The sequence below is a fragment of the Canis lupus genome, chromosome 10, assembly GCF_003254725.2.
Source record: "Canis lupus dingo isolate Sandy chromosome 10, ASM325472v2, whole genome shotgun sequence".
NCBI lineage: Eukaryota > Metazoa > Chordata > Mammalia > Carnivora > Canidae > Canis > Canis lupus.
Window position 1 is genome coordinate 44,519,894 of NC_064252.1, and position 25,952 is coordinate 44,545,845.

General features: G+C 38.6%; 1 protein-coding gene across 1 annotated transcript in view; it reads left to right on the forward strand.

Annotated features, from left to right (window-relative positions):
* Nucleotides 1–754: 754 nt before the first annotated feature.
* CRACDL (CRACD like) overlaps nt 755–25,952 on the forward strand; it is a 186,168-nt gene continuing 160,970 nt past the window's right edge. The window contains exon 1 of the mRNA XM_035696575.2: nt 755–780. Coding sequence (XP_035552468.2) covers nt 770–780 — 11 coding nt within the window. The 5' untranslated portion in view covers nt 755–769. The remainder of the gene's footprint in view (nt 781–25,952) is intronic.

A 25,952-nucleotide genomic window follows, 5' to 3' on the forward strand; every position in this document is an offset into this window, starting at 1 on the left:
TGAACACAATATAAACCTAAGCAAAATTATAAAATTAATTAATGAGAGGATGAAGGAAGGGGAAAGAAGCAATGTGTGATAAAAGCCTAAGAAGGCACAAAAGCTAAATTTTCTTTCATACTTGGAAGTCAATAGGTAATGTCTAAAACTGAAAAATCAAGAAATAACAATATAAATATGTTAAGGACAATGATACCTAGACAATCAGCAAAAGAGGTAAAAATGGTTGCCTTTGGGATAAGGTAATGAAAAGGGGAGAATGAGGCTGGCTGAAGACTGTTGTCTTAATAACCTTGAAGAACTATTTGAATGTTTCATAATATTGGTTAAAGTCAAAACAAAAATGCATAAATATTAAGTTTTTATATTCTTTTAAGAGAAAATGAAAGATAGGTCATTAGCTAGAAGGTTTTTGAAGTCTAACTCCATCATTTCTAAATTATTTTACCCTTCTCTGACTTCCCATTAAAATGCTTAACCTTGTAAGGGGTATATCATGTAAATGCCTCATATTACACCTATTTATCTTCATGTTTTCATTTTCTAATAGACTTTGGATATTTTGAGGTGAAAGAATATATTTTTACTTATTTATATCTTTATCCCCAGCCTTCTCCTACTCAAAGTGGTGCTTTGTACATGACAGGTAGTCTTTAAAAGTATGTTGAATGGGTGAAAGTATATTTAACTATGTCCCCACTTCATTTGTTTTTGCTTTGTTTTATCAGATATACTTGGACCCATTGTTTAAGTTTTTCCATCTCTCACCATGCTGAAAATGTAAGTAGTTTAATAAATGTTAGGATGATTAACAGATGCAATATCAGATCTCTAAATTATGAACTAGATAATGAAATTTATCAACATGGCAAAACTAGTTTTCTAAAACAACATACACTGTTTTAATTTCTAGAGAAATAAAGTACAATACATTTATACCTTTTATGTCTCTACTGTACTCTATCTTCATTGACTTAATACGTGTTCTGTTATTTGTATACATCAGGGCTTATTTATGACATTCCCTGGTACTGGGAATATATAGACTTTGTTCCTGTTCCTCAAAACATTTCCTTTGAGTCAGAACTCATTCTTCCCAAAAAAAAAAAAAAAAAAACTCATTCTTCCCTCTCCCACTGTTCTTCCTTTTAATGACTTTATTGAGATATAATTCATATACCATATAATTTACCTGTTTAAAGTATATAACTCAGTTGTTTTTAGCATATTCACAGAGTTTTGCAACCTTCGCTACAATCTAATTTTGGAATATTTTCTCTCATCCCAAAAGAAACACCATACCCATTAGCCATCACTCACTCCTTATTCCCTTCCACACACTCAACCCCCTAGACAACCACTAAGCATCTTATAGTTTCTCTTATTTGCCTATTCTGGACATTTCACATAAAAGGAACCATATGACATGTGGTGTTTTGTGACTGGCTTCTGTCATAAAGCATAATGTTTTCAAGGGTTTTCTATATTATAACAGGTATTGGTACTTCATTTTTATTGCCAAATTGTATTGCATTATATGGTTATACTGTATCTTATTTATTCGTTTAGTTGTTGATGAACATTTGGACTGTTTATACCTTTTGGCTGTTACAAATAGCGGTTCATGTACAAGTCTTTGTATGGGCTTATGTTTTCTAAATGTACCTAGGAGTGAACTTTCTGGGTCATATAGTAATATTTTTAGGAATCTCCAATCTGTTTTTCAAAGAAGTTGTACTATTTTACATACCCATCAGCAATGTTTGGGGGTCCAATTTCTACACATCCTCACCAGTATTTGTTGTTATTTGTCTTTTTTAAAAAGTAGCCATTTTAGTGGGTATAAAGTGGTATTATTTTGATTTATATATTTCCCTAATAGCTATTGGTAATTAATATCTTGTCATGTGCTTATTTGTCATATATATATTATCTTTGGAGAAATGTCTATTCAGATTCACTGCCTATTTATTAATTGAGTTATTTTTATTGTTGAGTTGTAGGTTTTCTTTATATATTCTGGATACTAGACTCTTATCAGATATGGATCTACAGATTTTAATTCCATTTGGTTGGTTATCTTTTCACTTTTTTAGTGGTATCACTTACAATACATAGATTTTAATTATTAAAGTTCAATTTGTATTTTTTCTTTTATTGTACTTTTGGTGTTGTATCCAAGAAACCATTGCCTAACTCAAAATTATGAATACAGATTTCTTATGTTTTCTTTTTTGGTATAGTCCCAATAGTTTATTTTTACTTTTGTTTCCCTTGCCTGAGGAAACATATCCATAAATATGTTGCTAAGGCCAGTATCCAAATGATTACTGCCTATGTTTTCTTTTAGGAGTTTTATGGTGTCAGGTCTCACATTTTGGTATTTAAACCTCTTTGAGTTTGTTTTTGTGTACAGTATAAGAAAGTGGTCCATTTTCATTCTTTTGCATATAGTTGTCCAATTTCCCCAACACCATTTACTTGATTTTTTATTAAATAAATTAATTTATTTTTGGTTTTATTTAAATTCAAGTTAGTTAACATATATTATTAATTTGGGGGTAGAATTTAGTGATTCATCAGTTGCGTATTACACCTAGTGCTCATTACATCAAGTGCCCTCCTTAATGCCCACTACCTAATTACCCCATCCTCCCACTCAGCTTCTCTCCAGGAATCCTCAGTTTTTTCTCTATGGTTTGTATCCCTCTGTTTTTGTCTTTTATTTTTCCTTCCCTTCCCATATGTTCAATCTGTTTATTTTTTAATCCCACATATGAGCAAAATCATATAGTATTTGTCTTTCTCTGACTGAATTCACTTAACATATATCCTCTAGTTCCATCCATGTTGCAAATGACAAGATTTCATTCTTTTGATGGCTGACTAATCTTCCATTATACACAGACACACACACATACACACACACCACATCTTCTTTATCCATTCATTCATCAATGGACATCTAAGCTCTTTCTGTAGTTTGGCTGTTGTGGACATTGCTGCTATAAACATTGGGGTGCAGTGCCCCTTTGAATCACTATGTTTGTATCCTTTGGATAAATACCTAGTAGTGCAATTGCTGGGTGGTAGGGTAGTTCTATTTTTAACTTTCTGAGGAGCCTCCATACTGTTTTATAGAGTGGCTACATCAGTTTGCATTCCCATCAACAAAGTGAGAGGATTCCCCTTTCTCTGCATCCTCACCAACATCTGTTGTTTCCTAAGTTGTTTATTTTAGCCATTCTGACTGGTGTGAGGTGCATCTTATTGTGGTGTTGATTTATATTTTCCTGATGGTAAGTGTTGATGAGCATTTTTTTCATGTGTCTGTTAACTATTTGTATGTCTTCTCTGGAGAAATGTCTGTTCATGTCTTCTGCCCATTTCTTGACTGGATTTTTTTGGGTTTTGGGTGTTGAGTTAGGTGAGTTCTTTGTAGATTTTAGATACTGGCCCTTTATCTGATATGTCATTTGTGAATGTCTTCTCCCATTCTGTGAGTTGCCATTCAATTTTGTTGATTGCTTCCTTTGCAGTGCATAAGTTTTTTAATCCTTATGAAGTCCCAGTAGTTCATTTTTACTTTCTTTCCCTTGGCTTTGGAGATGTGTCTAGCAAGAAGTTGTTCCAGCCGAAGTCAAAGAGCCTGCAGCCTGTGTTCCCTAGGATTTTGATGGATTCCTGTCTCACACTTAGGTCTTTCATCCCCTTTGAATTTATTTTTGTGTACAGTGTAAGAAAGTGGACCAGTTTCATTCTTCTGCATGTGCCTATCTAATTTTCCCAATGCCATTTGTTGAAGAGGCTGTCCTTTTTCCATTGGATATTCTTTCCTGTTTTGTTAAAGATTAGTTGACCATAGAGTTGAGAGTTTATTTCTGGATTCTCTATTCTATTTCATTGAAATATGTGTCTGTTTTTATGTCAGTACCATATATTTTTTTCACGTTCTAGTTTTTTATTTATTTGTTTATTTATTTATTTATATTTTTTATTGGAGTTCAATTTGCCAACATATAGCATAACACCCAGTGCTCATCCCATCAAGTGTCCCCTCGGTGCCCGTCACCCAGTCACCTCCACCCCCTGCCCACCTCCCTTTCCACCACCCCTTGTTTGTTTCCCAGAGTTAGGAGTCTTTCATGTTCTGTCTCCCTTTCTGATATATCCCACTCATTTTTTCTCCTTTCCCCTTTATTCCCTTTCACTATTTTTTATATTCCCCAAATGAATGAGACCATATAATGTTTGTCCTTCTCCGATTGACTTATCCATGTTGAAGCAAATGGTGGGTATTTGTCGTTTCTAATGGCTGAGTAATATTCCATTGTATACATAAACCACATCTTCTTTATCCATTCATCTTTCGATGGACACTGAAGCTCCTTCCACAGTTTGGCTATTGTGGACACTGCTGCTATAAACATCGGGGTGGAGGTGTCCCGGCGTTTCACTGCATCTGTCTGTTTGGGGTAAATCCCCAGCAGTGCAATTGCTGGGTCGTAGGGCAGATCTATTTTTAACTCTTTGGGGGAACCTCCACTCAGTTCTCCAGAGTGGCTGCACCAGTTCACATTCCCACCACCAGTGCAAGAGGGTTCCCTTTTCTCCACATCCTCTCCAACATTTGTGGTTTCCTGCCTTGTTAATTTTCCCCATTCTCACTGGTGTGAGGTGGTATCTCATTGTGGTTTTGATTTGTATTTCCCTGATGGCAAGTGATGCGGAGCATTTTCTCATGTGCATGTTGGCCATGTCTATGTCTTCCTCTGTGAGATTTCTGTTCATGTCTTTTGCCCATTTCATGATTGGATTGTTTGTTTCTTTGCTGTTGTGTTTAATAAATTCTTTATAGATCTCGGATACTAGTCCTTTATCTGATAGGTCGTTTGCAAATATCCTCTCCCATTCTGTAGGTTGTCTTTTAGTTTTGTTGACTGTTTCTTTTGCTGTGCAAAAGCTTCTTATCTTGATGAAGTCCCAATAGTTCATTTTTGCTTTTGTTTCTCTTGCCTTCGTGGATGTATCTTGCAAGAAGTTACCGTGGCCAAGTTCAAAAAGGGTGTTGCCTGTGTTCTCCTCTAGGATTTTGATGGAATCTTGTCTCACATTTAGATATTTCATTGATTTTGAGTTTATCTTTGTGTATGGTATAAGAGAATGGTCCAGTTTCATTCTTCTGCACGTGGATGTCCAATTTTCCCAGCACTATTTATTGAAGAGACTGTCTTTTTTTCAGTGGATAGTCTTTCCTGCTTTGTTGAATATTAGTTGACCATAAAGTTGAGGGTCCACTTCTGGATTCTGGATTCTGTTCCATTGATCTATGTGTCTGTGTTTGTGCCAGTACCACACTGTCTTGATGACCACAGCTTTGTAGTACAACCCAAAATCTGGCACTGTGATGCCTCCAGCTATGGTTTTCTTTTTTAATACTCCCCTGGCTATTCGGGGTCTTTTCTTATTCCACACAAATCTTAAAATGTTTTGTTCCAACTCTCTGAAGAAAGTCCATGGTATTTTGATAGAGATTGCATTAAATGTGTAAATTTCCCTGGGTAGCATTGACATTTTCACAATATTAATTCTTCCAATTATGAGCATGGAATATTTTTCTATCTCTTTGTGTCTTCCTCAATTTCTTTCAGAAGTGTTCTGTAGTTTTTAGGGTATAGATCCTTTACCTCTTTGGTTAGGTTTATTCCTAGGTATCTTATGCTTTTGGGTGCAATTGTAAATGGGATTGACTCCTTAATTTCTCTTTCTTCAGTCTCATTGTTAGTGTATAGAAATGCCACTGACTTCTGGGCATTAATTTTGTATCCTGCCACACTGCCAATTGCTGTATGAATTCTAGCAATCTTGGGGTGGAGTCTTTTGGGTTTTCTATGTACAGTATCATGTCATCTGTGAAGAGGGAGAGTTTGACTTCTTCTTTGCCCATTTGAAAGCATTTATTTCTTTTTGTTGCCTGATTGCTGAGGCTAGGACTTCTAGTACTATGTTGAATAGCAGTGGTGAGAGTGGACATCCCTGTCTCATTCCTGATCTTAGGGGAAAGGCTCCCAGTGTTTCCCCATTGAGAATGATATTTGCTGTGGGCTTTTCGTAGATGGCATTTAAGATGCTAAGGAATGTTCCCTCTATCCCTACACTCTGAAGAGTTTTGATCAGGAATGGATGCTGTATTTTGTCGAATGCTTTCTCTGCATCTATTGAGAGGATCATATGGTTCTTGTTTTTTCTCTTGCTGATATGATCAATCACATTGATTGCTTTACAGAGTGTTGAACCAGCCTTGCATCCCGGGGATAAATCCCACTTGGTCATGGTGAATAATCTTCTTAATGTATTGTGGATCCTATTGGCTAGTATCTTTTTTTTTTAAGAATATATATTTTTAAATTTTTATTTATTTATGATAGTCACACACACACACACAGAGAGAGAGAGAGAGAGAGGCAGAGACACAGAGGGAGAAGCAGGCTCCATGCACTGGGAGCCTGATGTGGGATTCGATCCCGGGTCTCCAGGATCGCGCCCTGGGCCAAAGGCAGGCTCTAAACCGCTGTGCCACCCAGGGATCCCCTATTGGCTAGTATCTTGTTGAGAATTTTTGCATCCATGTTCATCAGGGATTTTGGTCTATAATTCTCCTTTTTGGTGGGGTCTTTGTCTGGTTTTAGAATTAAGGTGATGCTGGCCTCATAGAACGAATTTGGAAGTATTCCATCTCTTTCTATCTTTCCGAACAGCTTTAGTAGAATAGGTATGGTTTCTTCTTTAAATGTTTGATAGAATTCCCCTGGGAAGCCATCTGGCCCTGGACTTTTGTGTTTTGGGAGGTTTTTGATGACTGCTTCAATTTCCTCCCTGGTTATTGGCCTGTTCAGGTTTTCTATTTCTTCCTGTTCCAGTTTTGGTAGTTTGTGGTTTTCCAGAAATGCATCCATATCTTCTAGATTGCCTAATTTATTGGCGTATAGCTGCTCATAATATGTTTTTATTTTTTTATTTATTTTTTTTTTAATTTTTTTTAACTTTTTTTTTTTATTTATTTATGATAGTCACAGAGAGAGAGAGAGAGAGAGGCAGAGACACAGGCAGAGGGAGAAGCAGGCTCCATGCACTGGGAGCCCGACGTGGGATTCGATCCCGGGTCTCCAGGATCGTGCCCCGGGCCAAAGGCAGGCGCCAAACCGCTGCGCCACCCAGGGATCCCCCATAATATGTTTTTAAAATCATTTGTATTTCCTTGGTGTTGGTGGTGATCTCTCCTTTCTTATTCATGATTTTATTAATTTGAGTCTTTTCTCTCTTCTTTTTAATAAGGCTGGTTAATGGTTTATCTGTCTTATTAATTCTTTCAAAGAACCAACTCCTGTTTTTGTTAATCTATTCCACAGTTCTTCTGGTCTCTGTTTCATTGAGTTCTGCTCGAATCTTTATTAACTCTCTTCTTCTGTTGGGTGTAGGATCTATTTGCTGTTTTTTCTCCAGCTCCTTTAGGTGCAAGGTTAGCTTTTGTATTTGAGTTCTTTCCAGTTTTTGGATGGATGCTTGTATTGCGATGTATTTTCCCCTCAGGACTGCTTTTGCTGTATCCCAAAGATTTTGAATGGTTTTATCTTCATTCTCATTAGTTTCCATGTATCTTTTTAATTCTTCTCTAATTTCCTAGTTGACCCTTTCATCTTTTAGCAAGGTGATCCTTAATCTCCATGTGTTTGAAATCCTTCCAAACTTCTTCTTGTGATTTAGTTCTAATTTCAAAGCATTATGGTCTGAAAATATGCAGGGGATGATCCCAATCTTTTGGTATCGGTTAAGACCTGATTTGTGAGCCAGTATGTGGTCTATTCTGGAGAAAGTTCCATGTGCACTTGAGAAGAATGTGTATTCAATTGCGTTTGGATGCAAAGTTCTGAATACATCTGTGAAATCCATCTGGTCCAGTGTATCATTTAAAGCTCTTGTTTCTTTGGAGATGTTGTGCTTAGAATATCTGTCAATTGTAGAAAGCGCTACATTCAAGTCACCAAGTATAAGTGTATTATTATCTAAGTATGTCTTAACTTTGGTTATTAATTGATACACTTGGCAGCTCCCACATTCGGAGCATAAATATTGATGATTGTTAGGTCCTCTTGTTGGATAGATCCTTTAAGTATGATACAGTGTCCCTCTTCATCTCTTACTACAGTCTTTGGGATAAACTTTAGTTTATCTGATATAAGGATGGCTACCCCTGCTTTCTTTTGAGGACCATTTGAATGGTAAATGGTTCTCCAACCTTTTATTTTCAGGCTGTAGGTGTCCTTATGTCTAAAATGCGCCTCTTGTAAACAGCAAATAGATGGGTCTTGCTTTTTTATCCAGTCTGAAACCCTGCGCCTTTTAATGGGGTCATTAAGCCCGTTTACGTTCAGAGTTACTATTGAAAGATATGAATTTAGTGTCATCATGATACCTATTCAGTCCCTGTTTTTGTGGGTTGTTCCCTTGGACTTCCTCTTTCTATTACAGAATCCGACTTAGTATTTCTTGCAGAGCTGGCTTGGTGGTCACATATTCTTTCAGTTTCTGCCTATCTTGGAAGCTCTTTATCTCTCCTTCTATTCTGAATGAGAGCCTTGCTGGATAAAGTATTCTTGGCTACATGTTCTTCTCATTTAAGACCCTGAATATATCCCTTCCAGCCCTTTCTGGCCTGCCAGGTCTCTGTGGAGAGGTCTGCTGTTAATCTAATATTTCTCCCTATAAAAGTTAGAGATTTCTTGTCTTGTCTCTTGCTGCTTTAAGGATCTTCTCTTTATCTTTGGAATTTGCAAGCTTCAGTATTAAATGTCGAGGTGTTGGGCGGTTTTTATTGATTTTAGTGGGGGATCTCTCTATTTCCTGGATCGGAACGCCTGTTTCACTTTCCAGGTTAGGTAAGTTCTCAGCTATGATTTGTTCAAATACATATTCTGGACCTCTGTCCCTTTCGGCGCCCTCGGGAACCCCAATTAAATGTAGATTTTTTTCCTTCTGAGGCTGTCATTTATTTCCCTTAACCTAACCTCATGATCTTTCAATTGTTTTTCTCTTTTTTCCTCAGTTTCCCTCCTTGCCATCAACTTGTCTTCTATGTCACTCATTCGTTCTTCTACCTTGTTAACCCTCATCATTAGGACCTCCAATTTGGATTGCATCTCATTTTATTGATTTTTAATTTCTGCCTGATCTAAATTCTGCAGTCATGAAGTCTCCTGAATCCTTTATGCTTTTTTCTAGAGCCACCAGTAGCTTTATAATTGTGCTTCTGAATTGGCTTTCTGACATTGAATTGTAATCCAGATTTTGTAACTCTGTGGGAGAGAGGACTGTTTCTGATTCTTTCTTTTGAGGTGAGTTTTTCCTTCTAGTCATTTTGCTCAGTCCAGAGTGGCCAAAAACAAGTTGTACTGGGAAAAGGAGAAAAAGAGAGAAGAGAAAAAATAAAAGGGGGGGAAGCAAACAGAAAACAAAAAACAAGGAGTATCCTCTGATTCTATATATTGTAAATCCCTCGACTTCCCCTGGAACTTTCCAGTGCTGCTTGGTCAATAACTTGCTTTTCCCCTGTCCTTCTAGCTCGTCTTCTGGGGGAGGGGCCTGCTGTGCTGATTCTCAGGTGTGAGCACCTGGGGGAGCTGCTCAGCCCCCTGCCTGGTGCTTGGCTCAGTGGGAGCTGTTTATCCTGTTTATCCTGTGAGGCCACTGTTAGGCTCAGTGGAGGTTGTTTATCCTGTGAGGCCCCAGGAGGAACAACAACAGTGGGGTGGGCCAGCTCTCCAGCCCTAGAGTCAGCTCCCGCAGTAACTACCGCAGCTCTCAGTGCAGCTCTCAGTCCGCAAGGGCCTGGATGCTCCGGGGGTGGGGGCCCGGATCTGCACAGCTTGGGGCCGCCCAGCGGCAGGACTGTCCTTGCTCTCCTGGGCCCTCCTGGCCTCCGCCTGTCCCAGGGGGAGCGCAGGATCTTGGCCTACGTCCCCTGGTGCCCTGGTGGTGGGGTGTGGTGTGCTTTCCCCTGGGGCGCAGGTCCTCTGTTAGTGTCCCCGGGAGCCTGAGGGCATCCCGGCTCCTCCTGGGATCCTGCTCCAACTGGGAAAATTGGTGAAGCTCCTGCTTCTCCAGGCGGGGTTTTCCTGTCCTGGGGGCACTTGCCATGCCTCGGCCTTAGCCCGGCTCCTCGTGGGGCCCCTCCCCCTTGGATGCTTTTTATTTCTTTATTTTTTTTTCCATCTTCCTACCTTGATAGAAGCGTGAACTCTTCTCACTGTAGCATTCCAGCAGTTCTCTCTTTAAATCTCAGGCTGAATTCGTAGGTTTTCAGGATTATTTGAAAGTTATCTAGGTAATTTGGTGGGGACAGGTGACTTGGGGACCCTACTCTTCCTCCATCTTGCCACCTCCCCTCAGTACTGTACTGTCTTGATGATTACAGCTTTGTAATACAGTTTGAAGTCTGTAATTGTGATGCTTCCGACTTTGGTTTTCTTTTTCAACATTATTTTGGCTATTCAGGATCTTTTCTGGTTCCATAGGAATTTTAGAATTATTTGTTCTAGCTCTTTGAAAAATGCTGGTGGTATTTTGATGGGGATTCCATTAAGTGTATAGATTGCTTTGGGTAGTATAGATATTTTAACAATATTTTCTCTCCTGATTCATGAGCATAACATATTCCCCTATTTCTTTGTGTCTTCCTCAATTTCTTTCATAAGTGTTTTATAAGTTTTCAGAGTACAGATACTTTACTTCTTTGGTTAGGTTTATTCCTAGGCATCTTATGGGTTTTGGTGTGATTGTAAATGAGACTGATTCTTTGATTTCTCTTTCTGCTGCTTTGTTGTTGGTGTATAGAAATGCAGCAGGTTTCTGTGTGTTGATTTTATATCCTATGACTTTGCTGAATTCCTGTATTAGCTCTAGCAATTTTTTGGTGGAGTCTTTTGGGTTTTCTAAAGTATCATGTCTTCTGCGAAAAGTGAAAATTTAACTACTTCTTTGCCAATTTGATTGCCTTTTATTTCTTTTTGTTGTCTAATTGCTGAGGCTAGGACTTCCAGTACTGTCTTGAACAACAGTGGTGTGAGCAGATATCCCTGTCGTGTTCTTGACTTTAGGGGAAAAGCTGTTTTTCCACATGTGGGATGATGCTAGCTGTGGGTCTTTTATTTATGGCCTTTATGATGGTGAGGTATGTTTCCTTTATCCCTACTTTGTGGAGAGTTTTTATCAAGAAAGGATGCTGTATTTTGTCAAATGCTTTTTCTACATCTATTGAGAAGATCATATGGTTATCTTTTCTTTTATTAATGTTGGTATAATCATGTTGATTGATTTGCAGATGTTGAACCGCCCCTGCAGTTCAAGAATAAATCCCACTTGGTTGTGGTGAATAACCTTTTTAATGTACTGTTGGATCTGATTAGCTAGAATCTTGTTGAGAATTTTTGCATCCATATTTATCAGAGATATTGGTCTGTAATTCTCCTTTTTAGTGGGATCTTTGTCTGGTTTTGCAATCAAGATAATTGTGGCCTCTTAGAATCCGAGTTTAGAAATTTTCCTTCCATTTTTATTTTTTGGAGTAGTTTCAAAAGAATTGGTATTAATTCTTCTTTAAATGTTTGGTAGAATTCCCTTGGGAAGCTGTTTGGCCCTGGATTCTGATTTGTTGGGAGATTTTTGGTTATTGATTTCAATTTCTTTGCTGGTTATGGGTCCGTTCAGGTTTTTTGTTTCTTCCTATTTCACTTTTGGTAATTTGTATGTTTCTAGGAATTCATCCATTTCTTCCAGATTGCCTAATTTGTTGACATATAATTTCTCATGCTATTCTCTTATACTTGTTGGTATTTCTTCAGTGTTGGTTGTGGTCTCTCCTCTTTCATTCATGATTTTATTTATTTGAGTCCTTTCTCTTTTCCTTTTGATAGGTCTGACTAGGAGCTTATCAATCTTGTTAATTAATTCTTTCAAAGAACCAGCTCCTTATTTCCTTGATTTGTTCTGCTGTTTCTTTGATTTCTATATCATTGTTATTTCCCTTCTCCTGCCAGGTATAGACTTTATTTGCTGTTCTTTTCTAGCTCCTTTAGGTGTAAGGTTATGTTGCATATTTGAGACTTTCTTGCTTCTTGAGGAAAGCCTGTATTGCTGTGTACTTCCCTTTTAGGATGCCTTTGCTACTTCCCAAAGGTTTTGAACTGTCATGTTTTCGTTTTCATTTGCTTCCATGTATTTTTTAAATATTTCTTTAATTTCCTAGTTGACTCATTGATTACTTAGCAGGATGTTCTTTAACCTCTATGTATTTGTAATTCTCCCAAATTTTTCTTGTGGTTGACTTTAGGTTTCATAGCATTGTGGTCTGAAACTATGCATGGTTTGATCTGTCTTTTGGTATCAGTTGAGACCTGACTTGTGACCCAATATGTGATCTGTTCCAGAGAATGTTCCATGTATACTTGAAAAGAATGTATATTCTGCTGCTTTAGGATTAAATGCTCTAGATATATCTGTTGAGTCCATCTGGTCCAGTGTGTCATTCAAAGCTCTTGTTTCCTTGTTAATTTTCTGCTTAGATGATGTATACATAGCTGTGAGTGGATTGTTAAAGTCCCCTACTATTATTGTATTATTATCAGTAAGTTTGTTTAAGTTTGTTATTATTGATTTATATATTTGGCAGGTCCCAAGTTAGCGGTCTAAATTTTTGCAATTGTTAGATCTTCTTGTTGGATAAACGCCTTTTTATGATATAGTGTCCTTTATCCCTTATTGCAGTCTTTGGTTTAAATTCTAGTTTCTCTGCTATAAGGATGGCTATTCCAGCTTTCTTTTCATGTTCAGTAGTATCATAAATGGTTCTCTACCCCCTCACTTTCCATCTGAAGGTGTCTTTGGGTCTAAAATGAGTCTCATATAGGCAACATATCAATGGCTATTGTTTTTCTATCCATTCTGACACCCTGTGTCTTTTAATTGGAGCTTTTAGTCCATTTATATTCCGATTAATTATTAAAAGATATGAATTTAGTGCCATTGGATTACCTATAAAGTCGAGGTCCTGTAGATTGTCTCTGTCCCTTATTAGTCTTTGTTACTTTTGGTCTCTCTTTCCCACTCAAAGGTCCCCTTTAATATTTCTTGCGGGGCTAGTTTAGTGTTTACAAACTCCTTTAATTTTTGTTTATCTTGGAAACTCTTTATCTCTTCTTCTAGTTCTGAACTATAGCCTTGCTGGATAAAGTATTCTTGGCTGCATATTTTTCCCTTTTAGCATGTTTAATATATCATGCCAAGCTATAATATCTTGCTTGACCTTTCTTTTCCTCTGTCTTGTCATATTAGCTAAGTTTCTGTCTTTTGTGTGTTATGAAAGCTTGTTGTGTTTCCTGCACCTTTGAGTAATGCTATTAAAAAGAGGTCATACAGTGTCCAGGGCCTAGCACTTAAGGAAGTGTTTTTGGTGTATGCTGTGTGCACTCTGCTGTTGCATTTTGGCTGCTCTTTCCTATGGCCCATCCTCTGCAGAGTTCCTCCTTGCTTGTAGTAGGGAGTATTTAGAACTTTAACTTTCTGTGCTTTGATTTGTTTGTTAAGATAAGCCTGGGGGAAAAAACCTGTCCAAGACAAGAGAAAAGGAAAAGGAACAAAAAAGCAAACAAACAAGAAACCATAAGCCTGATTCCAAAGAATAAGAAAGAAAGAAGGAAAAAAGAGTAAGGAAAGCAGAAAGGAAAAAAAAAAAAAAGAAGGCTGATCCAAAAAATAAGAGAAAGAAACAAATGAACAAAAAATTATAAGGCTGATACCAAAAAATATGAAGAAAAAAATATATATAATGAAAGATAAAAAATAAATTTAAAAAACTAAAAGAAAAAAAAAGTCTGGTCCTATTTCCACCAGAATTGAAGCTGACACTTTGGAGCACTCTTTAATCAGTAGACTTGGTACATGCAAGGAGCCTGTGTTGGTCTTCTCTGGGAGAGGCTTGTTGAGCTAGCTCACAAGCCAACTTGCTCTTGTAAAGATGCTCCTGCCAGGCCCTGGGGGGCAGGGTTTGGTGTAAGGAACTCCAGTCTCCACTGGAAGAAGCACTGTGTTTATCTCTGAAGTCCTGCTCTACAGGTTTACAGGTGGGCAAGAGGAAAGGGTGGTGGAGAAGGAAGATGGTATCACCCTGCTGTCTCCTCCATGGGGAGGGGTACTCCCAGTGGCCACTGTTCAGGAAGCCCTCACAGTAAATTGAACAATTTCCTGTCCCAGGCTTTTATCAGTTCCCTGCTTTTAACCTGTCCATTGCTTGGGCCCTCTGCCACAGATGTGTGTTTTATGTCTGGCCAGAGGCTGGGATTCAAAACCTCAAATTTCAAAGGTCCTGGCAAGGTGCGGGTGGCCCCACTCCCCTTCCCTGGAGAGCCTGGTGGTGTGCCTGGCACCATGTTGCTCAGAAAAGCAGTTGCATATTGTGCACATGGTGAGTCTAGAGTCTTTTGTGATGCACTGTGAAAAGCTGCGACCGGATTATCTGCTGTCTGTATGTGTCTCAGTCCTCTACTCCATTCTGTCCCAGAAAAGCAGTCCCACAGTGGCTTGAGTCTATTGTAGCAGACAGTGAAGAGCAGTGACCAAGTTATCTGCTCCTGTCTGCTCTCTGCTTAGTTCTGTCTGGGAAAAACAGCCACTGGGCAAGGTGGCTGCAATCTATTGTGGCTCACAGTGAAAAGCTGCTACTAGGTTATCTGGCTCTGTGTGTACCTCTCTCCCTGCTATTGAGTTCCACTCAATGACTCCCATCTGGCCTTTTGTCTTTAGAAAGACAAAATATACTCTTCCAAATTTACTCCAGGAAGGGGATTGGTCTCTCTCAGTATGACTCAGGGGATCTCATCGCTTCATCCTGGATTATTGTGCGAAATTTACCTGATGCACTCTTTCCCTTTCCTTGACTACTCTTAAGGAAAATGTTCCCTACTCTTTCCTCTTCCCAATTCATGGCTCCGAACCTCACATCTGCCACATTCTCTCCCTCCAGTTATGCAGATTGTTTTCTTAATCCTCAGATTGTATTCTTAGTTGGTCAAAATAGTTTGATGTTGATCCACCTGTATTGGAGGGATGAGGCAAGCTCAGAGTCCCCCTACTATACCATCTAACTCCTACTTCGTATGTTTTCTTATAAAAATTTTGTAGCTTTAACTCTTACATTTAGGGCTGCGATTTAGTTCAAGTTACTTTTATGTGCAGCATAAGGAAACGGTTCAGACTCGTTTTTCTTTTTCTTTTCTTTCATTTTTTTTTTTAAGATTTTATTTATTCATGAGAGACACAGAAAGAGAGAGAGAGAGAGCGAGAGAGAGAGAGAGAGAGAGAGGCAGAGACACAGGCAGGGGAGAAGCAGACTCCATGCAGGGATCCCAATGTGGGACTTGATTCCAGGACTCCAGGATCACGCCCTGAGCTGAAGGCAGGCGCTAAGCCTCTGAGCCACCCAGGGATCCCACCTCCTTTTTTTTTTTTTTTTTTTTTTTTTTTTTTTTTTTTTTTTTTTTGCAAGTGGATAACCAGTTATCTAAGCACCAGGGGTTTTTTCTTTTCTTTCTCATGTTTATGGTCAATTTATTTTCAATAAGGATGCAAAGGCAATCTGATGGGAAGATAATGGTCTTACTACAAATGGTGCTTAGTGAGTGGGGTTCCTCTAACTTTGTTTTTCTTTTTCTTTTTTTTTTTAATTTATTTTTTATTGGTGTTCAATTTACTAACATACAGAATAACACCCAGTGCCCGTCACCCATTCACTCCCACCCCCCGCCCTCCTCCCCTTCTACCACCCCTAGTTCGTTTCCCAGAGTTAGCAGTCTTTACGTTCTGTCTCCCTTTCTGATATTTCCCACACATTTCTTCTCCATTCCCTTATATTCCCTTTCACTATTATTTATATTCCCCAAATGAATGAGAACATATAATGTTTGTCCTTCTCCGACTGACTTACTTCACTCAGCATAATACCCTCCAGTTCCATCCACGTTGAAACAAATGGTGGGTATTTGTCATTTCTGATAGCTGAGTAATATTCCATTGTATACATAAACCACATCTTCTTTATCCATTCATCTTTCGTTGGACACCGAGGCTCCTTCCACAGTTTGGCTATCGTGGCCATTGCTGCTATAAACATCGGGGTGCAGGTGTCCCGGCGTTTCATTGCATTTGTATCTTTGGGGTAAATCCCCAACAGTGCAATTGCTGGGTCATAGGGCAGGTATATTTTCAACGGTTTGAGGAACCTCCACACAGTTTTCCAGAGTGGCTGCACCAGTTCACATTCCCACCAACAGTGGAAGAGGGTTCCCTTTTCTCCGCATCCTCTCCAACATTTGTTGTTTCCTGCCTTGTTAATTTTCCCCATTCTCACTGGTGTGAGGTGGTATCTCATTGTAGTTTTGATTTGTATTTCCCTGATGGCAAGTGATGCAGAACATTTTCTCATATGCATGTTGGCCATGTCTATGTCTTCCTCTGTGAGATTTCTGTTCATGTCTTTTGCCCATTTCATGATTGGATTGTTTGTTTCTTTGGTGTGGAGTTTAAGAAGTTCTTTATAGATCTTGGAAACTAGCCCTTTATCTGATATGTCATTTGCAAATATCTTCTCCCATTCTGTAGGTTGTCTTTGAGTTTTGTTGACTGTATCCTTTGCTGTGCAAAAGCTTCTTATCTTGATGAAGTCCCAATAGTTCATTTTTGCTTTTGTTTCTTTTGCCTTCGTGGATGTATCTTGCAAGAAGTTACTATGGCCGAGTTCAAAAAGGGTGTTGCCTGTGTTCTTCTCTAGGATTTTGATGGAATCTTGTCTCACATTTAGATCTTTCATCCATTTTGAGTTTATCTTTGTGTATGGTGAAAGAGAGTGGTCTAGTTTCATTCTTCTGCATGTGGATGTCCAATTTTCCCAGCACCATTTATTGAAGAGACTGTCTTTCTTCCAATGGATAGTCTTTCCTCCTTTATCAAATATTAGTTGCCCATAAAGTTCAGGGTCCACTTCTGGATTCTCTATTCTGTTCCACTGATCTATGTGTCTGTTTTTGTGCCAGTACCACACTGTCTTGATGACCACAGCTTTGTAGTACAACCTGAAATCTGGCATTGTGATGCCCCCAGATATGGTTTTCTTTTTTAAAATTCCCCTGGCTATTCGGGGTCTTTTCTGATTCCACACAAATCTTAAAATAATTTGTTCTAACTCTCTGAAGAAAGTCCATGGTATTTTGATAGGGATTGCATTAAACGTGTATATTGCCCTGGGTAACATTGACATTTTCACAATATTAATTCTGCCAATCCATGAGCATGGAATATTTTTCCATCTCTTTGTGTCTTCCTCCATTTCTTTCAGAAGTGTTCTATAGTTTTGAGGGTATAGATCCTTTACATCTTTGGTTAGGTTTATTCCTAGGTATCTTATGCTTTTGGGTGCAATTGTAAATGGGATTGACTCCTTAATTTCTCTTTCTTCAGTCTCATTGTTAGTGTATAGAAATGCCACTGACTTCTGGGCATTGATTTTGTATCCTGCCATGCTACCGAATTGCTGTATGAGTTCTAGCAATCTTGGGGTGGAGACTTTTGGGTTTTCTATGTAGAGTATCATGTCATCGGCGAAGAGGGAGAGTTTGACTTCTTCTTTGCCAATTTGAATGCCTTTAATGTCTTTTTGTTGTCTGATTGCTGAGGCTAGGACTTCCAGTACTATGTTGAACAGCAGTGGTGAGAGTGGACATCCCTGTCTTGTTCCTGATCTTAGGGGAAAGGCTCCTAGTGCTTCCCCATTGAGAATGATATTTGCTGTGGGCTTTTCATAGATGGCTTTTAAGATGTCGAGGAATGTTCCCTCTATCCCTACACTCTGAAGAGTTTTGATCAGGAATGGATGCTGTATTTTGTCAAATGCTTTCTCTGCATCCAATGAGAGGATCATATGGTTCTTGGTTTTTCTCTTGCTGATATGATGAATCACATTGATTGTTTTACGGGTGTTGAACCAGCCTTGTGTCCCAGGGATAAATCCTACTTGGTCATGGTGAATAATTTTCTTAATGTACTGTTGGATCCTATTGGCCAGTATCTTGTTGAGAATTTTTGCATCCATGTTCATCAGGGATATTGGTCTGTAATTCTCCTTTTTGGTGGGGTCTTTGTCTGGCTTTGGAATTAAGGTGATGCTGGCTTCATAGAACGAATTTGGAAGTACTCCATCTCTTTCTATCTTTCCAAACAGCTTTAGGAGAATAGGTATGATTTCTTCTTTAAACGTTTGATAAAATTCCCCTGGGAAGCCATCTGGCCCTGGACTCTTGTGTCTTGGGAGGTTTTTGATGACTGCTTCAATTTCCTCCCTGGTTATTGGCCTGTTCAGGTTTTCTATTTCTTCCTGTTCCAGTTTTGGTAGTTTGTGGCTTTCCAGGAATGCATCCATTTCTTCTAGATTGCCTAATTTATTGGCGTATAGCTGTTCATAATATGTTTTTAAAATCGTTTGTATTTCCTTGGTGTTGGTAGTGATCTCTCCTTTCTCATTCATGATTTTATTAATTTGAGTCTTCTCTCTCTTCTTTTTAATAAGGCTGGCTAATGGTTTATCTATCTTATTAATTCTTTCAAAGAACCAACTCCTGGTTCTGTTAATCTGTTCCACAGTTCTTCTGGTCTCGATTTCGTTGAGTTCTGCTCGAATCTTTATTAACTCCCTTCTTCTCTTGGGTGTAGGATCTATTTGCTGTTTTTTCTCTAGCTCCTTTATGTGTAAGGTTAGCTTTTGTATTTGAGTTCTTTCCAGTTTTTGAATGGATGCTTGTATTGCGATGTATTTCCCCCTTAGGACTGCTTTTGCTGCATCCCAAAGATTTTGAATGGTTGTATCTTCATTCTCATTAGTTTCCATGAATCTTTTTAATTCTTCCTTAATTTCCTGGTTGACCCTTTTATCTTTTAGCAGGATGGTCCTTAACCTCCACGTGTTTGAGGTCCTTCCAAACTTCTTGTTGTGATTTAGTTCTAATTTCAAGGCATTATGGTCCGAGAATATGCAGGGAACAATCCCAATCTTTTGGTATCGGTTCAGACCCGATTTGTGTCCCAATATGTGGTCTATTCTGGAGAAAGTTCCATGTGCGCTTGAGAAGAATGTGTATTCAGTTGAGTTTGGATGTAAAGTTCTGTAGATATCTGTGAAATCCATCTGGTCCAGTGTATCATTTAAAGCTCTCGTTTCTTTGGAGATGTTGTGCTTAGAAGACCTATCGAGTATAGAAAGAGCTAGATTGAAGTCACCAAGTATAAGTGTATTATTATCTAAGTATTTCTTCACTTTGGTTAATAATTGATTTATATATTTGGCAGCTCCCATATTCGGAGCATATATATTGAGGATTGTTAAGTCCTCTTGTTGAATAGATCCTTTAAGTATGATATAGTGTCCCTCTTCATCTCTCACTACAGTCTTTGGGGTAAATTTTAGTTTATCTGATATAAGGATGGCTACCCCTGCTTTCTTTTGAGGACCATTCGAATGGTAAATGGTTCTCCAACCTTTTATTTTCAGGCTGTAGGTGTCCTTCTGTCTAAAATGAGTCTCTTGTAGACAGCAAATAGATGGGTCCTGCTTTTTTATCCAGTCTGAAACCCTGCGCCTTTTGATGGGGTCATTAAGCCCGTTCACATTCAGAGTTACTATTGAGAGATATGAGTTTAGTGTCATCATGATATCTATTCAGTCTTTGTTTTTGTGGACTGTTCCACTGAACTTCTTCTTAAAGGGGAATTTTAAGAGTCCCCCTTAAAATTTCTTGCAGAGCTGGTTTGGAGGTCACATATTCTTTTAGTTGCTGCCTGTCTTGGAAGCTCTTTATCTCTCCTTCCATTTTGAATGAGAGCCTTGCTGGATAAAGTATTCTTGGTTGCATGTTCTTCTCATTTAGGACCCTGAATATATCCTGCCAGCCCTTTCTGGCCTGCCAGGTCTCTGTGGAGAGGTCTGCTGTTACCCTAATACTCCTCCCCATAAAAGTCAGGGATTTCTTGTCTCTTGCTGCTTTAAGGATCTTCTCCTTATCTTTGGAATTTGCAAGCTTCACAATTAAATGTCGAGGTGTTGAACGGTTTTTATTGATTTTAGGGGGGGATCTCTCTATTTCCTGGATCTGAATGCCTGTTTCCCTTCCCAGATTAGGAAAGTTTTCAGCTAGAATTTGTTCAAATACATATTCTGGCCCTCTGTCCCTTTCGGCGCCCTCGGGAACCCCAATTAAACGTAGGTTTTTCTTCCTCAGGCTGTCGTTTATTTCCCTTAATCTATCTTCATGGTCTTTTAATTGTTTGTCTCTTTTTTCCTCAGTTTCCCTCTTTGCTATCAACTTGTCTTCTAGGTCACTCACTCGTTCTTCCACCTCGTTAACCCTCGTCGTTAGGACTTCTAGTTTGGATTGCATCTCATTCAATTGATTTTTAATTTCTGCCTGATTAGCTCTAAATTCTGCAGTCATGAAGTCTCTTGAGTCCTTTATACTTTTTTCTAGAGCCACCAGTAGCTGTATAATAGTGCTTCTGAATTGGCTTTCTGACATTGAATTGTAATCCAGATTTTGTAACTCTGTGGGAGAGAGGACTGTTTCTGATTCTTTCTTTTGAGGTGAGGTTTTCCTTCTAGTCATTTTGCTCAGTGCAGAGTGGCCAAAAGCAAGTTGTATTGGGAAAAAGAGAGGAGAGAAAGAAGGAAAGAAAAGAGAAAGAGAAAAAAAAGGGAAGAGAAAAAAAAACGAAAGAAAAAAAAAAGAAGAAAAAGAGAAAGAAAAAGAAAGGAGAAAAAAAAAGGGGGGGTGGGGGAAGGAAACAAATCAAAAAGCAAAACAAAACAAAACAAAAAAACAAAAAAACAAAAACAAAACAAACAAACAAAAAAAAAACAAAAAAAAAAAAAAAAAAAAAAAGAACCACAGGGGAGTATCTTCTGATTCTGTGTTCTTTAAGTCCCTTGGCTTCTCCTGGAAGTTGTCAGTCTAGCTGGTGTTCTGGGGGAGGGGCCTGTTGTTTTGATTTTCAGGTGTTAGTAGTTGGGGGAGTTGCTGTGCCCCTGCCTGGTGCAGGGCTCAGTGGGGGTTGTTTACCCCGTGAGGCCGCAGGAGGAACAGCCCCAGTGGCGGGGCAGCTCTGGAAACCTGGATTCAGCTCCGGCAGGAACTCCGTCTGCAGGGCCTGGAGGCTCCGGGGCGGGGCCGCTGATCTGCTCAGCTGGGGCAGGAGCGTCCTCGCTGTCCTGGGCCCTCCCGGCCTCTGCCTGTCCCGGGCGAGGCCGGATCCTGGGCTGTGTCCCGGCGCCCTGTGCTCCGGAGCCTGCGCTGGTGGATTCGCGCTCCCGGGCCGCGCAACCCCCTCCGCGGAGCTGCCGCCCGAGCCCCTCCGAGCTGCTCCTGGAACCGCGCAGCCCCCTCTGCACGGAGCCTTTTCCTCTGCCCGAGCCCGGCCGAGCTGCTCCCGGGGCCGCGCAGCCCCCTCCGCGGAGCCGCGGCCCGAGCCCCTCGAGCTGCTCCGGGTCCCGCCGTGCGCGCTGCAGCCCTTAGGGAGCTCGGCGCACTCTCCTGGGCGTGCAGTTGCTGTTACTGTCCCGGGGAGCCCGAGGGCATCCCCTCCCTCCTGGGTCCTGCTCCAACTCCCCGCGAGCCCCTTTCTGCCCGGGAAGGTCGGTGCAGCTCCTGCTCCTCCGGGACGGGGCTCTCCTGTCCTGGGGACACTCGCCCCGGCCTCAGCCCGGCTCCTCGCGGGGCCCCTCCCCCTTGGAGGCCTTTGTTTCTTTATTTCTTTTTCCCCGTCTTCCTACCTTGATAGAAGCGCGAACTCTTCTCACTGTTGCATTCCAGCTGGTCTCTCTTTAAATCTCAGGCCGAATTCATAGATTTTCAGGATAATTTGAAGGTTTTCTAGGTAGTTTGGTGGAGACAGGTGATTTGGAGACCCTACTCTTCCGCCATCTTGCTCCTCCCCCCTGTTTTTCTTTTTCAATATAAATAAAAACATTTAGCTACTCTGAGTGACTTGCATTGCTATATGAATTTTAAGATCAGTTTGTCAACATCTGCAAAAAAGGGCAGCTAATTTTGATCAGAAGTGCTTTGAGTGTAAATAGACCAATTTGGAGAATATTGCCTTTGTCATGGTATTAAGCTTTCTGACCCATAAATGTGTGATATGGGTTATCTTTCATTCATTCATTCATTCATTCATTTATTTCACTCATTTAGTGGTTCTTTGATTTCTTTTGACATTGTTTTGTAGTTTTCAGTGTACCTCTTTTGATAAATTTATTTCAAAGTGTTTTATTATCTTATATGCTACCGTTCAATTATTTCTTAACCTCATTTTCAGATTATTTATTGCTATTATATATAAATGCAATTGACACTTTTATAATTTTTTAAAGATTTATTTATTTATTTATGATAGACAGAGAGAGAGAGAGGCAGAGACACAGGCATTGGGAGAAGCAGGCTCCATGCTGGGAGCCTGACGCGGGACTCAATCCCGGGACTCCAGAATCGCACCCTGGGCCAAAGGCAGGCGCTAAACCTCTGAGCCACCCAGGGATCCCCTTTTATAATATTTTTAAATCTTGCAGTCTTGCTGAATTTTTTATCTAATATATTTTTAGTGGACTCCTTAGGATTCTCTGGATACAATATCATGCCATCTGTAAATAGAAATAGTTTTTTCTTCCTTTTCAGAATGGAAGATTTTTCTTTCTTGTCTATTTCCCTTGTTAGGATCTTCAGTAAGGTGTTGAATAGAAGTGATGAGAGAAGATAACCTTGTCTTGTTCCTGATTTAAGGGTCCAGCTAAGGGTCACAGTACTTAGCTGTGGGTTTGTAACAAATGCCCTTTGTCACAATGAGAAAGTTCCCTTTTATTCCTATTTTGCTGACCTTTTTCTCATGAAAAAGTACTAGATTTTGTCAAATACTTTTTTTGCATCCAGTAAGATGTTTATATAGTTTTTGTTCTTTATCCTGTTGATATGGTATATTAGAATTTATTTTTGGATATTAGACCACACTTGCATTTCTGAAGTAAATGCATTTCCACTTGGTCATGACATATAATCTTTTTTTATGTATTGCTGGATTTGATTTGCTAGTTGCATATTCTTTGAATATTGGTTAAAAGGAAATTTATACTTGTAAGCACTTTTATTAAAAAAAAAAAGCTCAAATCAGTAACCTAAATATTCCAGCATAAGAATCTGTTATTCTGTTTCATATTCTGTTGAATATTTTTTGCATCCACCTTCATAGAAAAACATTGACCTATATTTTTATTTTATTGTGATATCTTTGTCTGGTTTTGATATCAAGGTAATACTAATCTCATAGAATTAGTTGATTAGTGTTTGTTTTCTGCAGGGGTTTGTTAAAGATTGACATTAATCCTTTAAATGTTTGGTAGAATTCACCAGTGAGGCCATATTGTCCTGGGTAGCTTTTAAATTCATTCAATCTCTTGTCATAAATCTTATTAGATTTTCTATTTCTTCTTGAGTCAGTCTTGAAAGTTTATGTTCTAGGAATTTGTCCATTTCATCTAAATTATTTAATTTGTTGTCATACAGTTGTTCATAGTATTCCCCTATAATCTTTTAATTTTTTTGTAAGGGTATTAGCAATGCCTCCTCTTATATTCTTGATTTTGGAATTTTGAGTCTTATCTACCTCCCTTCTTTTGTAAGTCTAGCTAAAGTTATGACATTTTTGCTTATATTTTGTAAGAATTAACTTTTGGTTTTGTTTATTTTCCTTGTTATATTCTCTGTTTCATTCATTACCACTGTAATCTTTATTAGTTCACTTTGAGTTTGTTTTATCTTTTCTTTTTACTGTTTCTTATATTGGAATATTAGATTATTGATTTGAGATCCTTTTAAATAAAGTGCTTACAAGTATAAATTTCCCTCTAACCAATGCTTTGACTGCATCACATAAATTCTGTATGTTGTGTTTTCTTTTTCATTTATCTTGAAACATTTTCTAAATCCCCTTGTGATTTCTTCATTGACTCATTGGTTATTTAGGAATATCTTATTTAATCTCCATATATTTTTGAATTTGCCAAATTTCCCTTTATTATTGATTTCTAATTTTTTTCTGTTATGGTCATAGAACTACGTCAATGATTTCAAACTTCATAAATATTTTGGGGCTTATTCTGTGGATTAACATATGATCTATTTTGTATAATCTTCCATCTACACTTGAGAAGACTGTATTGTACCATTTTGAAGTAGAGTTCTACAAGTATTTATTATGTCTTATTGGTTTCTAATGTTATTCAAATATTGTTTCCTTGTTGATCTTCTGCCAAATGTTTTATCATTACTGAAAATGGAGGATTGAAGTCTTCAATTATTATTGTTGAATTTTCTATTTCTCACTCAGAATCTGTCAGTTTTTGCCTCATATATTTTAGGACTCTGTTGTTAGGTACATACGCTTATAATTGTTCTATCTTCTAAGTGTATTGATGCATTTATAATTACAAAATCTCTTCATGTACCTCCAGTAGTGTTTTTTGTTTTAAAGTCTATTTTATCTAATATTTTTATATAGTCATTCTACTTGTGTCATTGTTCCTACCTGCAATACTGTATATTTTCAATACTTTTATTTTCAACTCATTCTACCTTTGAATCTAAAATGTGTATTTTGTAGACAACATATGGTTGAATCTTGGTTTTTTTTTCCCCAATCTGACTATCACTGCCTTTTGTTTGGATTATTTAACATTAAAATTTAATGTGATTATTGGTACGGTTAGATTTTTTTTAAATGTTATTTATTTGAGAGAGACACACACCCAGAGCACAAGCAGAGGGAGGAGCAAAGGGGGAGGGAGAGGGACAAGCAGACTGCAATGAGCATGGAGCCCTATGTGGGGCTCAATTCCAGGACCCCAATATCATGAGCTGAAGCCAAGAGTCAGACACTTAACCGACTGAGCCCCCCAGGTGCCCCTGGTATTGCTAGATTTACCACTATTGTTTAACATCTTGTTGTCGGGATCCCTGGGTGGCGCAGCGGTTTGGCGCCTGCCTTTGGCCTAGGGCGCGATCCTGGAGACCTGGGATCAAATCCCATGTCGGGCTCCCGGTGCATGGAGCCTGCTTCTCCCTCTGCCTGTGTCTCTGCCTCTCTCTCTCTCTCACTGTGTGCCTATCATAAAAAAACAAACAAACATTTTGTTGTCTATATATGTCATGTCTTCTTTTCCCTGTGTTGCTACATTACTGTCTTCTTTTACATCAAATAAATATTTTCTAGTGTAACATTTTAATTTATGTAATGAACTTTTTAAGTATATTTTTAAGTTATTTCCTTAGTGATTATTCTACACATTATAGCATATATCTTATTAGAAACTATTTCATATTTTGATTAACTGAATTATAGTTAAATATGGAAATGTTACTCCTATATAGCTCTATTCTCTCCCTTTTTGTGTGTGTATATGCATATACACACATTTCATATATAAAGTATAAGATATAGATTTTTAGTTGTTTATGTATTACAAACCCAATTGTATACAAACATTGTTATATTTACTTCTTATAATTTTGTGTTTTTAAGGAAGCTTAGAGAAGAGAGAACAAATATATTTATAGAATTAAAAAATATATTAAATTTCTTATTATGTTTTTATTTCTTTCTGTGAGTTTGAATTTGAATTTGAAAGTGTTATTTTCTTATGCCAGTACAGTCTATCACCACAAATCTCCTTTGTGATGTTATTGTCAAATGTATTACATTTCTATATAGGCCCTCTAGTTATAAACCCATTAGTACAGTTATATACATATTATTTTATA